The 12,218-nt window shown below is 39.4% G+C and overlaps 1 protein-coding gene and 1 pseudogene across 4 annotated transcripts in view; both read left to right on the top strand.

Moving 5' to 3' along the window:
* Nucleotides 1-12,218, top strand: part of USP31 (ubiquitin specific peptidase 31) — a 63,124-nt gene that overhangs the window by 25,883 nt on the left and 25,023 nt on the right. For all 4 annotated transcript variants that reach the window (XM_045993509.1, XM_045993508.1, XM_045993507.1 and 1 more), the window contains exons 2-7: nucleotides 552-689; nucleotides 1,953-2,041; nucleotides 2,133-2,225; nucleotides 2,870-3,005; nucleotides 5,332-5,476; nucleotides 11,434-11,611. In XM_045993509.1, the coding sequence (XP_045849465.1) occupies nucleotides 552-689; nucleotides 1,953-2,041; nucleotides 2,133-2,225; nucleotides 2,870-3,005; nucleotides 5,332-5,476; nucleotides 11,434-11,611 (779 nt within the window). The remainder of the gene's footprint in view (nucleotides 1-551; nucleotides 690-1,952; nucleotides 2,042-2,132; nucleotides 2,226-2,869; nucleotides 3,006-5,331; nucleotides 5,477-11,433; nucleotides 11,612-12,218) is intronic.
* On the top strand, nucleotides 3,800-3,927 carry LOC123934299 (annotated as a pseudogene).

Here is a 12,218-nt window from a genome sequence, read left to right as displayed (position 1 = left end):
CTGGCCACCCCTCTTTCCATATTGTAATCTTTGGAAGCATGTCATTGGTCAAGGTAGTTAAGGTCCAACTCCTGAGAGGAACTATTGATGTTAATTATTTGGAATTCTATGAGGAAGATTTATTTCTTCCCCTTATTCATTTACTTAATCATTTATGTGTTGTAGATGTATTTATTTTATACTTGGGTTTATAATTCAATACTATGTTACTTATTTAACCAGCTCTCATTTTTAAGATGTTCACGTTATTACCAACTTTTTGCTATTATAAAGCCTGACAAACAAATATTTTCTTAGAAGTCTTGGCTTGCTGTTTTGTTGGTTTCTTTAGAGATACTCCTCAAAGTAGGATTGTTCGGTAGGTGCATTTAAGCCTTCTGTACATGTTTCTCGGGGTGGGTTTTTACCTTAAGCATCTGTTTTTATGTTGCTGTCTTTCTAGGAAGTGCTCTTAACACCCTTGAGATTTTGCGTCCCTCTTTGGGATTATGAATAGTTCATCTTTAAAACCCGGAACTCAACTATTCATGCTGATTTATTTACCTGTGTAGAGTATCGTGTCAAAGAACGCACTGCAATATCGGGGAAATTCCCAGCATGACGCCCAAGAGTTTCTGCTGTGGCTTCTGGACCGAGTTCATGAAGACCTCAATCACGCTGTGAAGCAGAGCGGCCAGCCTCCTCTGAAGGTGAGGGTGCGTGCCCTGCTGGGGCAGCCAGGGAGCTGGAAGCAGGGGGCTCCGGGGTGGTTTAGTGAGTGGAGTGAATGTAGATTCTTCTCTCAAACCTCCACTGAGGAGTTGTTGCGGTTTGCATTTAGTTAATATAGTGAAATAAACTAAGCTCTGGGTGAGTATAAAATTCAGGGGTACTTAGAGGATTTTCCTTGCTGGCAGCACAAGAGAGATGCTGTGTCTAAGGAACTCAGAGTCTAGGGAGAGAGGACATATTTGCATGTGTGGCTAGCTTTAGACTACAGTCAAGTGATTCCAGGTCACTAAGCTGTTTTTAAAGCAGAAATTGCTTTCTTTTCCAGTGAGACACATAGACTTACAGATTACTGAAATGAATACACACTGAAAAAGGAAATGAATGGATGTCTTTGCTATTACAATTGGATTTGAGTGTAGGAACTGAACCCCTAGAATATTCTCTAAAATATAGTGATTCTTCCTCAGTTTTTATGCATGCAGCCTTAATATGATTGGTGAAATGTTTTATATAATGGAAATAATTAAGACCAGAGAGTTGCTATTCTCTTGCCATTTTTAAAGATTTTGATAATTCTGCACTGTATCTCAAAATTTCAGTCTGTGATTTTGGTAAGGTGTTAAGTAATTCTGGTTCAAGGTCCCTCTGTGCCCATACACTCTGTACTGTCATAGGACCATGTGATTGTGGCTAGCTCTCCCACCAGACTGAGGTGTACTCAAGGTCAGGCACTGTGTCTTGCTTATCTTCGTGTCCTTGTACCCTTTGTGGGGCTCTCTGTACATGCTAGCAGGTGTTCAGTGACTAACTGTCAGGTGGATGGACGTGAAAAGGCCAATTAAACATGCAGTAGAGTGGCTGGGCACCAATTGAGCAGCACAGCTGGCAGGGGCTCGAGCGGGTGGGCACCGTGGTGGGGGTTATTTCCTGGAAGAGCCCAGAGGGAGACCTTCAGAGCTGGAGGGAAATGAGAGCACCCTATGGAAGGACTGCCGGGCTGCCTGGGTGGGGCGGAGAGACCAGCACAGGCACAGTCTCTGGAACAGCCTGTGACATGCATCCTCGTGACCCCCATCCTGGCCACTGCTTTCTGATGCCTTCAGCACATTCTTTTCACTGGAACATCTGGACGTGATGCACAGCTTGTAGAGGAAGTCAGGACATTTGTGACTGTTTCAGGTTTATCTTCCATCAAAAATTGGTACTTCTAATGTGTGAAATTGTACTTGCCCTTTTTTTAGCCACCATCAGAGACTGATATGATGCCTGAGGGACCATCTTTTCCTGTCTGTAGCACTTTTGTACAAGAACTTTTTCAAGCCCAGTACAGGTATGAGCATATCAAATTGTCTCTTCTGTGGTCTGCTTGACATAGCTCTAGATGATCTTACTGTGTGTGTCTCTCATTTTTGTCTCTGAAGATCTTCTTTGACATGTCCTCACTGTCAGAAGCAGAGCAACACCTTTGACCCCTTCCTCTGCATTTCTTTGCCAATTCCTCTACCCCACACAAGGTAAGAAGAGCAGGTTTCATAAAATTAAGACTGTACATTCCTGTGTATTCCTTTTCTCTCTAGGCTCCTGTTCGGTCTCCTTACTTACTTAGACAGGTAACGAGATTAGTGATAAATTGAATACAGGCATTGTAAAAACCTCTCAGAAGTCTGTAACTCCCAGTCTGAATTTGCAAGGTGAGCAGGCACATGGGGCAAGCAAGTCTTTTTACAGTCCCCGTGGTTGTCGACTGTTCAGTTGCTTGTCCACTGATAGTGTGGGGCAGGGGGAGGGTTGTGGAGGGTCTTCTAGATTTTCTAGAGACTATATGTTGCACTTTTTTTTTTATATGTTGCACTTTAAATTAGTTACTTTATTTGAATTGTTTTTTCAAAATTTCTGAGAGGCTGTTGTAAAGAACATACAAAGCACAGAATCAAGTGTTGATATGTTATATTTTGTTCGACTGCCTTTTCCAAAGGTGTCTTGATTATGGTTTTCTGGTTCCACTTAGATCCAGATGAATTCCCTCCCTCACTTTGGCTTCCAAATAAAGGTGTGGGTTAGCTTCAGTTTTGTGTTAATTTCAGATCAGGTTTGTTTTGCTTCTGTATTTTAGTTGAAAAAAATGCCTAATGAGAAGATTTGACTTTGATCTGCACAGGCCTCTCTATGTTACCGTAGTGTATCAGGGGAAATGTTCTCACTGCATGAGGATTGGTGTGGCCGTGCCTCTGTCTGGGACTGTCGCCAGGCTTCGGGAAGCAGTGTCTATGGAAACAAAGATCCCCACTGATCAGGTAATAAGCCTGCTCAGGCTGATTACACATGAGCCATAAAAGTGTTGCTTTCTGTTTTCCTGGAATTTTCTAACAGTCCTCTACCAAGTATGGTTAGATAGAAATGCAAAACCAGTTGTGTCTGTGTTAAGGAAAGAAAAATCAAAACCCAAAGAAGGAAAATGTACATCAAAACTTTTCATGCTTCATTTAATTATACATATATTTTAAAAAGGAAAGCTGTGACTTGACACCAAGACCTTCTTTTAGCTTTGTTTATAAAGCATAATTACTCAGCCTTTCTTAAACTATCCTTATGGATGCTTATGTGGGCAATTGAAAGAGCATCCCTATGCTATTTGAAGGTCAGGGAGGCTTGGAAAACTCCACTAGTGGCTCTTGAAAATCCCTTTCCATTATGGTGATAAGGATGGATATCTTCTTGCTAGTGTAGTACACACAGATGCTCCATATGGTTCGCTTCCTGCTTAAAGCTGGGTCAGAGACTCACTTCATTTAGATACGAGAAAGGAACGTTGTGCCCCTTCTGCCGCCTTTTTTGGGGGGTGTGTGTGTGTATGTGTGTAAATTTTTGATAAGTCGTTATATTTAAATTGACCCAAAATACTTTTGGTTTGTTTGTGACTTGACATTTTTGCATACAGTTTTTACTCAATTCACTATTACTATTTTAGTTAGAAAAACATTTCCGATTTTAGATTTACTAAGAAAGATGATCCTGTGGTAGAATAACTTTTCCTTAGATAGCTTCTGGAAGCTGCTGTGTAATCATGTGATTAATAAAGGTGTTTTGTAGCTTTGCGCAGTGGCAGTATCATAGCCAATGAGGTTTATCCGAGGCGCGATTATTGCTAATAAAGGTGTTTGAAGCCTCATGTTGCTTTATTTGGGAAGTTACAGTAAAACAAATACAACCAATGGTGTTGCCTTAATATAGCAACTATCTCATATTTTCATAGGCCAAGTACTGGCGTGTTGATAAGATGTTCATATTCTTCCTTACTTTCAAGTGCTTTTTGATTCTTTTTTCCCTTCAGGGTGAGGGGAAAGACTGGAAGAGGGAGGCAGGCTGAGGTGTGTGTTTCTGGGCAGATCTGGTTGTATCTTTAAAGCTTCAGTGCTCTCTGGCTCTTTTTGCATGTGGTTTAAATGGCTGATAGAATTACAAGTTTGTTTTTGACCTTAGCTTGCTGGAGAAAGTAAATTATCTTGCATGTTCACCTGCAGAAAAACAGTGTGGTTATTAAACTCATCAGAAGAAAAATATGCTAGGGATATTTTTCTTGGACTATATGTGGAATGTGCCACCAGCCTCTTAAACCTCACAAACTCGTAGTATGTTTGTGTTAGCTGAGGGGATTTTAGGGGTCCCTTCCAAGCTCCTCATTTGAAGGAGGCCCAGAGAAACCCTGTGACTTGTTCAAGAGCATAGGGTTGGTTGGTGGCAGGATGGGACTGGAACCTCTTCATGCCCAGTCCAGTGCTTTTTCTCTAGACAGTGCTGCTGAGCGTGTAGTGAGCATTTAAATGTTTCCATTGTGTTCCCCCCCTTTGTTTTATTGTGAAATACTCAACCATTTTAGAAACAAGACTTAGAAAGTTAGAAGTATCTTGTTCTAAGTATCTTAGAAGTCAGAGTTACTGACTCTAATACTGTGTTGTATATTCACCCCTATTTTTTCCGGTGCATGTACTACATTTGTTATTTTATAAAGAATGGAATCATTTACACAAATTATTCTTTATGTCACTTCTTATTTAACTAGATCTTCCCATGTTAGTGCACGTATGTGTGGCTCATTCTTTGTAATTACAGTAGGACTATGTAATATACTTAACTAGTTCCTTTTGTTGGACATTTGGGTTGATTTCTTTTTTTTTGTTTGTTTTACAAAATCTGTGGTTGTATGACATTTTTAACCTGAAACAAAGAAAAGTTATTGAGGTAGGAGAAAGTCTCGGAGTTAGATGTGATCTCTGCTTGTCTTGTTGACAAGTCTCCCACCTCTCTTCAGTTTCTCCCCCTTGTAAGACAAGGGGCTTATACTTTATCATTTTCTGGGGACTCTTCTTCACAAAAACTTAGAGGAACTCTGGATTCAGTGACACAGCATTCTGAAATGAGGGTATGTTACACGTTTACAGAGCATATCGTGCTTCTATGATTCTCTCACTGAAGGCAAACACTGTGGGCCCTGTGACATGTTTCAGTCCCTCTCACATCCCCACAAGCCCTGACAGACTGGAGAAGCTCATGGTAGAATCGGGAGATCAATTCGTATTGACTTTCCAGTTACCCAACTGTTTACATTTTTCCCATTTTTAGATTGTGTTAACGGAAATGTACTATGATGGGTTCCATCGTTCCTTTTGTGACACAGACGACCTGGAAACAGTCCATGAAAGCGACTGCATTTTTGCCTTTGAGACTCCAGAAATATTTAGGCCTGAAGGAATTCTCAGTCAAAGAGGTAAATGAGCATCTGTTTCCATAAGGGTTTTCAGGTTTCACAACTATCTGCCCTTTGAGATGTCTATTCTATAATGGCATACTTTTTTTTTAACTATGGTAAAATACCCATAACTTATTTTTATGATGGTATAAATTTTATGGTAACATTTCTCTGGAACAAGGCAGTTCTCACTCTTTTAGGCGAAGATATTTCCTTAGTTTCTAATCTTTCCTGCCTGCAGTTGGAGCAGCCCCTATCTGAGGCTCAGAACTGACTGAATCCTCCCTCCTTTTTGGTTAAGTGGCTTCTTAAGCATCTTATGACAGCATTTGGGAAGATGTATGATGCCATAGCTGCCTTTTTTTTTTTTTTTTTTTTTTTTTTTGCCTTTTGTTACCTGCTTTGATGCTTAATTTCTAAGTTCTAACTCTGTTATAAAATGTTTGCTTAATACCTTGCTTTTAAGAAATTTGCATTAATAAGCAGCAAAAGGAAGTCTAGCTCTGGACAGTGCTGTTGCTTTTCCTGTGGTTTGGAACTTAGCCTGTCTCTCTACTGTAGTTGGAGGATTTGGGGGCTATTTCTGATTTTGAATGTTGCTAGGCAACTCAAACTTTGTTCCTGGCATTAGTGTTCTTCATGATTCTGGGGCTTCTGTTCTTTTTCTTTACTTTACTCCAGTGATTATTAAAGTATGAAAGGCACCTGGGAACTGGTTAGAAATGCAGATTCCCGGAACCTACTGCAGACATACTGAACAAGAAGCTCTGGGGCTGGGGCCCAGCCTGCGGTTTTTCACAGGTGATTCCAGTGCACACCAAAGTGGGAGAAGGGCTGAACTGAGAACCTAGTCGGAGCAGGGTCTTTCTCCTGACATATTTTTTAGAACTGAACCTCCCCGTTATCCTCTTTTCTTCTGCTTCCATACCCTGACTTCTAACTCTCCCTCAGAATCTCTGCTTAGAAGTCCTTCATCGTCTTAACACTCAGCATTTCTTGGACTGGATCCTCCTGCATTTCTTCTCTGGAATCATGGTACCACCATCCTTCTTTTCACCCAGGGTGGATCCAAGCACTTCTCCCTCAGAATTCACGTAGAAATGATTAAACACTATGCCGTTTTCTTCCTCATCCTCTTGCCACTGGTACGGCTCAGACCAATCTCAGCTGGGCTCTTCTAGTAACTTCTCTCCTAACTGTCTTTACCCCTCGACTTTCTTCTCTTAAGTATTTTTTCATGGTGCCACCAGACTTTTTTGGATATACATTTCTGATCATATTATATGCTTATTGACTTGCCAGTGTTTCCCCTTTGAGATTAAATCTGAACACCTTGGAAGAATCCATGGTTGGTCCTTGCCTTTCTTTCTAGCCTCTTTACCATATTCCATCTCCTTCATGTACCCTATCTAGGTTACTCTGTATTTCTGGAATATGTCATGTTCTTTTATACTTTTCGTCTGTTGAGAATTCATTTCTCTAGCTCTTTTATCAACTCCTACATTATCTCCCCTACACGTGCCTCCCTGCAGTCCACTCATCTCACCCAGCCCTAAGCAACCACTGTTCTACTCTCATCTCTGTAGATTTCCCTAGTTTAGACGTTCATGTGAACAGAAACATATAACGTGTGGCCTTTTGTGACTTGCTTCTTTCACTTAGCATAGTGTTTTAGGGTTCATCCATGTTGTAGCATGTCCTTCTTATCGCTGAAGAGTATTCCATTGTATGTATATGCCACATTTTGTTTATTCATTTATCTGTTGATGGACATTTGGGTTGTTTCCACATTATGAAATAGTGCTGTTATGACCATTCATGTACAAGTATTTGTTTGAATATCTGTTTTCAGTTTTTTGGGGGATACACACACCTATACACGCACCCCTAGGAGTGGAAACACTGGATCATGGTCATTCTGTGTTTAACCTTCTGAGGTATTGTCAGACTGTTTATTTCAACAGGTGAATCATTTTTCATCCCACCAATGTATGAGGGTCATAATTTATCCACATTCTTGCCAACATTTATTATTGTCCATCTTTTTGATTATAACCATCCTAGTGGGTGTGGTGTGTTAATGTGTTTGTATTTGCATGATAAATGATGCCGATCATGTTTTCATGTGCTTTGGACATTGGTTTACCTTCTTTAGAAAAATGTCTATTCAGATTTTTAAATGGGGTTGTTTGTTTATTTTTGTTATTGAGTTGTAGGAGTTCTTTATATATGCTATATATAAATATACCTATGCTGGATGCTAGACCCTTATCAGATATATGACTTCCAAATATTTTCTCCCATTCTATAGACTGCCTTTTCACTTTCCTGATAGTGTCTTTTCATGCACAAAAGTTCTTAGTTTTGATGAAGCCTAATGTTTTCTTTTTTTGTGGCTTATGCTTTTTGTTGCTTTATCTTAAGATTCCATTCTTAAATCCAGGACCATGAAGTTTACCCCCGTGTTTACTTCTAGGAGTTTTAGCTCTTACACTTAGATCTTTGCACCCTTTTGAGTTTTAGCTCTTACATTTTAGCTCTTACATTTAGATCTTTGTACCCTTTTGAGTTATTTTTTGTATATGGTTTGTGGCGGGTATTCAGCTGCATTCTTCTGTTCCACATAAAGAGTAATCCTAGCACCATTTGTCAGAGATACTATTCTTTCCACATTGAATGATCTTGGTGCCCTTGTTGAATGTCCTTATTTTAGTTCCTCCTTTCCTTCACCACCTATTTCCAGAGGTGCCTCGAGTTTCTGAACCTTTTGGTAATTCTGTACATTGGGTTGGTCAACTTTCTCTGCTGCCAGTCTAGGATTCCATTATCTCTGGTATACCCATATTTACATATTATTATTTTCTAGGTAGTCTTTTGTTTCAGTTTTTAATTTTTCTTTGACCTGATAGCTTCTTTTTCTTTTCAAATGGCATTTTCATGTGTGTGCTTTGCTCAAGTTGTTTTCTACTTTTAATTATATTACAGTAAAAGAATACTCAAGTTATCACCTTTTCCAGAAAGCTTTTCCTCACCACTTACCCTACCCCCCTCCGAACCCCTCCTCCCAAGCTGGATGACTTCCTCCTCTTCCTTGCTCCAGTCACATCTTCTGCTAATCTCTGACACCAGCATGTTGTATGCAGATGATCTTTTTTCTCCTCTGTCCTTCCACGGCACTATGAAATTCTCTGCAGTTGGGGCTGTGTTTTGTTTTCTCTTTCTGTATCCAGCAGTTGAGTATAGTTCCTCATGCACAACAAGAGCCCAATTAAGGTTTGTTAACTGAAAATTTGCTAAAATCCCCTTTCACACCTTCATTGCTAAGGGTTAACACTAAGTTTCTGTTTTTAAGTGAATTTGGTGAGGTCCAGGGTTATCATCTACTAACCAGAGAGTGCCTCTGTTGGAAGACCAGACCACTTACTGAGTATGTGTTAGCCTCTATTAAAGCCTTGTAAATAACTTATTTGAGATGTATGAATCTGTTCCCTTCCTGCTTTGCAAATAAGAGAGTGAAGTCTTGGGGAGGTTGAGTAACCATCCCAGTCATGCATCTGCTAGCAAGTGGGGGTGCTTCTTGACCACAGAGCTTGATTTCTGTGCAGTTGAGTGGTGCCCCCTCGTCTTATTAGGGACCCTCATCACTTTGGCACAGGTCTTCCCAGCCTTCTGCAAAGAGCTGGGAAATGAGATCATTCATTGTCTCAAATTCAAACTTATTTTTATTTTCTCATACCAAAGTTTAAAATAACTATAAAGTGAAATCTGTTCTTCCTTTTGTGATTTCTTTTTGGTGTTTAAGCTTAAAAAGTCTTCCTCTCTCTAATAACTTGATGAAGATTCTATTTTTTCTTCTAATTTCTATATACTTTTTTTTTTTAAACTCTAATTCACCTGGAATTTATTTTGATTAACCACACACTGGTCCTTTTAAATTGCTGTAATCCTGATGTCCCTTAATAGGTTTGGCAAGTCTCATATTGCTGGATATTTAGGTTGTTGCTAAAATGCTGCTATGAATACTTTTGTATAACCACTTTTTGTTTTAGTCTCCTTTTGGTGGCGGGCTTGTTTGTGTGTTTGTGCATGTGGTGGTTGTGGTGGTGGTGGTAGAGGGCTTTCCTTCCCCTCTCCTTTTTTAAAAAAGATTTTTATTTAAGAGAGAGTGAGAGAGACCATGGGGAATGGGGAGAGGCAGAGGGAGTGGGAGAAGCAGACTCTCTCCTGATCAGGGAGCCTGACGTGAGGCTTGATCCCAGGACCCTGAGATCATGACCTGACTTAAGACAGATACTGAACCAACTGAGCCACCAAGGCAACCCAGAGTGCTTTCTTTTCTTTACAGGTTTCCTTAGGCTGTACTTCCAGAGGATTAAAGAAAGGAACAACTAATTTTATTTTTTTATTGAGGTATAATTGACATGTAACATGTTAGTTTCAGAGGGTACAATATAATGATTCAGTGTTTGTATATACTGCAAAATGATCATTACAGGAAGTCTAGTTAACACCCATCTCCATATAGTTAACAATAATTTTTTATTATGATGAGAACTTTTCAGATCTACTCTCTTAGCAACTTTCAAATATGTATAGTACAGTATTAACTGTAGTCACCATGCTGTACAGTACATCCCATTACTTATTTATTTTATAGCTGGAAGTTTGTACCTTTTGATCCCCTTTCACTGATTTTGCCTGACACCACCTCACCCTCTGCAACCACTAATCTCTTCTCTGTATGTGTGAGCTTGGTTTTGTTGATCCTGTCTTATATTCCACATATAATGAGATCATATGATATTTCTCTTTCTCTGACTTCTTTCATTTAGCATAATGCCCTTAACGTCCATCCATGTTGTTGTAAATGGCAAGAGTTCTTCTTTTTTATGGCTGAATAGTATTCCATGGACATGAGCCATTGTTTAATCAAGCACTTGAGTTTCTGCTAAATACAGGGCATTGTACTAGGTGCTGAGTTGCTGAGTGGCTCTGATAACTCTGTTTTCACCTGATTTTCAGCAACCTGTATCATGCCCATCAAACATATATTTTTGTTCACTTAAATGTAGGTCCGTCTAGTGTGGTTGATTATATTAAAGTTGCCATGTCTTATAATGGCTGTGGATCTGGTAAGTGAGGTTTATCTTCTGTTTCTCATAACTCTGGCTCTTTAATTAGGGAGAAGAAACTGCAATTAGAATATTCAAGTTCATTCCACATTTACTAGTCTTAATTTTTTTTTCCAATTTATTTGGTTGCTGGTTGCGTAGTCTTACCTTAAATTTGTCTTGGTGGATCATCTCTGCGAACTTGCTCTTCTAAAACTATATCCAGTATTTGCTCAAGTGAAGAGGACTTTTTGTTGTTGTTGTTGTTTAAGATTTATTTATTTGAGAGAGAGAGAGTGCATGAGCAGGGGGAGGAGCAGAGGAAGAGAGAGAGACCTCTCAAGTAGATTCCCCACCAAGTATGGAGCCTGGTATGGGGCTCGATCTGAGGACCCCGAGATCATTACCTGAGCTGAAATCAAGAGTCAGATGCTCAGCTGACTGAACCACCCAGGTGACCTCAAGTGAAGAGTTTTAAATTTCAGTTTTCAAGATACATAAAGCTAGTTTAAAGAAAATGATGGATACTTACATTATTTTAATGGTGGGGCGCCTGGGTTGCTCAGTTGGTTAAGCCTCTGACTCTGGATTTCAGCTCAGATTCTTGATCTCAGGGTTGTGAGTTCAAGCCCCACTTGGGCTCCACGCTGGATATGGAGCCTACTTAAAAAAAAGAAAGAGAAAAAGAAAAAATTATTTTAATGGCTAGAGAAGTTATCTCAAAGTAGATCATTGTTTTTTTAAATTGTAGTTTAAATTACGTAATGCAGTTTCTTAATTTCTCTTTTGCATGAATTTCTTTGTAATGAATAAAAGGAATTTTGAATTGATAAGGTTCTTTTTTATTTTTTATTTTTTTTCCAGGAATCCACTTAAACAACAATCTAAACCACTTGAAATTTGGCTTGGATCACCGACTATCTTCTCCTACACAGGCAGCAGCAAAGCAAGGGAAAACAGACTTGCCCCCAACAAGAGCAGGAAACGACAAGATTGTTCTATTAGTGTGTAACCGAGCGTGCACTGGGCAGCAAGGGAAAAGGTAAAAACCAGCTCACTAATAAGTGCTGAAACTTTAAAAGTTCAGTATTTTCAAACATTTTAAAAAGTAAGGATGAAAAACCCTTACTTTCATTAATTTTTGATTCGGATATTTAGAAAGAATATGTGTATTAGTCGACCTGATTTGAGGGCTTAGGAGGGGGAGAATATAAAATCCGGATGATAGAATCAGAATTAGCAAGGCTCTGCAAGCTCATCTAGCTGTTAAAGGCTTGGTTCATGTGTTTCTTTTTAGTTCAGGTTCCTCAAGGGGCCTGTAGGCCTACATCCAGCTACTTTCTTAACAGCTTTTTTTTCCCTTTTAAAAAAATTCTTAACATATCTACTTGAATGGTACATGCATCTCAGTCTTATGTTCCAAACTGAACTGATTCTCTCTATAAATCTGGCCCTCCAGTATTTTCTGTCTCAGCAAATGGCAGCACTATTCATTGAGCAGCTTAAGTCAGAAAATCGGGAGTTGCAAATCTCTCTCAAATCTGTTTCCTGCTAAGAATTTATAGGAGTTTTAGACTATCTTTTAAGGCAGCTCTATCATAGTAGTACTGTAACCTGAGTAATAACAAAATATGAATATGTTTCATGGG

The sequence above is a fragment of the Meles meles genome, chromosome 21 (assembly GCF_922984935.1).
Source record: "Meles meles chromosome 21, mMelMel3.1 paternal haplotype, whole genome shotgun sequence".
NCBI lineage: Eukaryota > Metazoa > Chordata > Mammalia > Carnivora > Mustelidae > Meles > Meles meles.
This window is presented reverse-complemented; position numbering and strand designations above follow the sequence as displayed.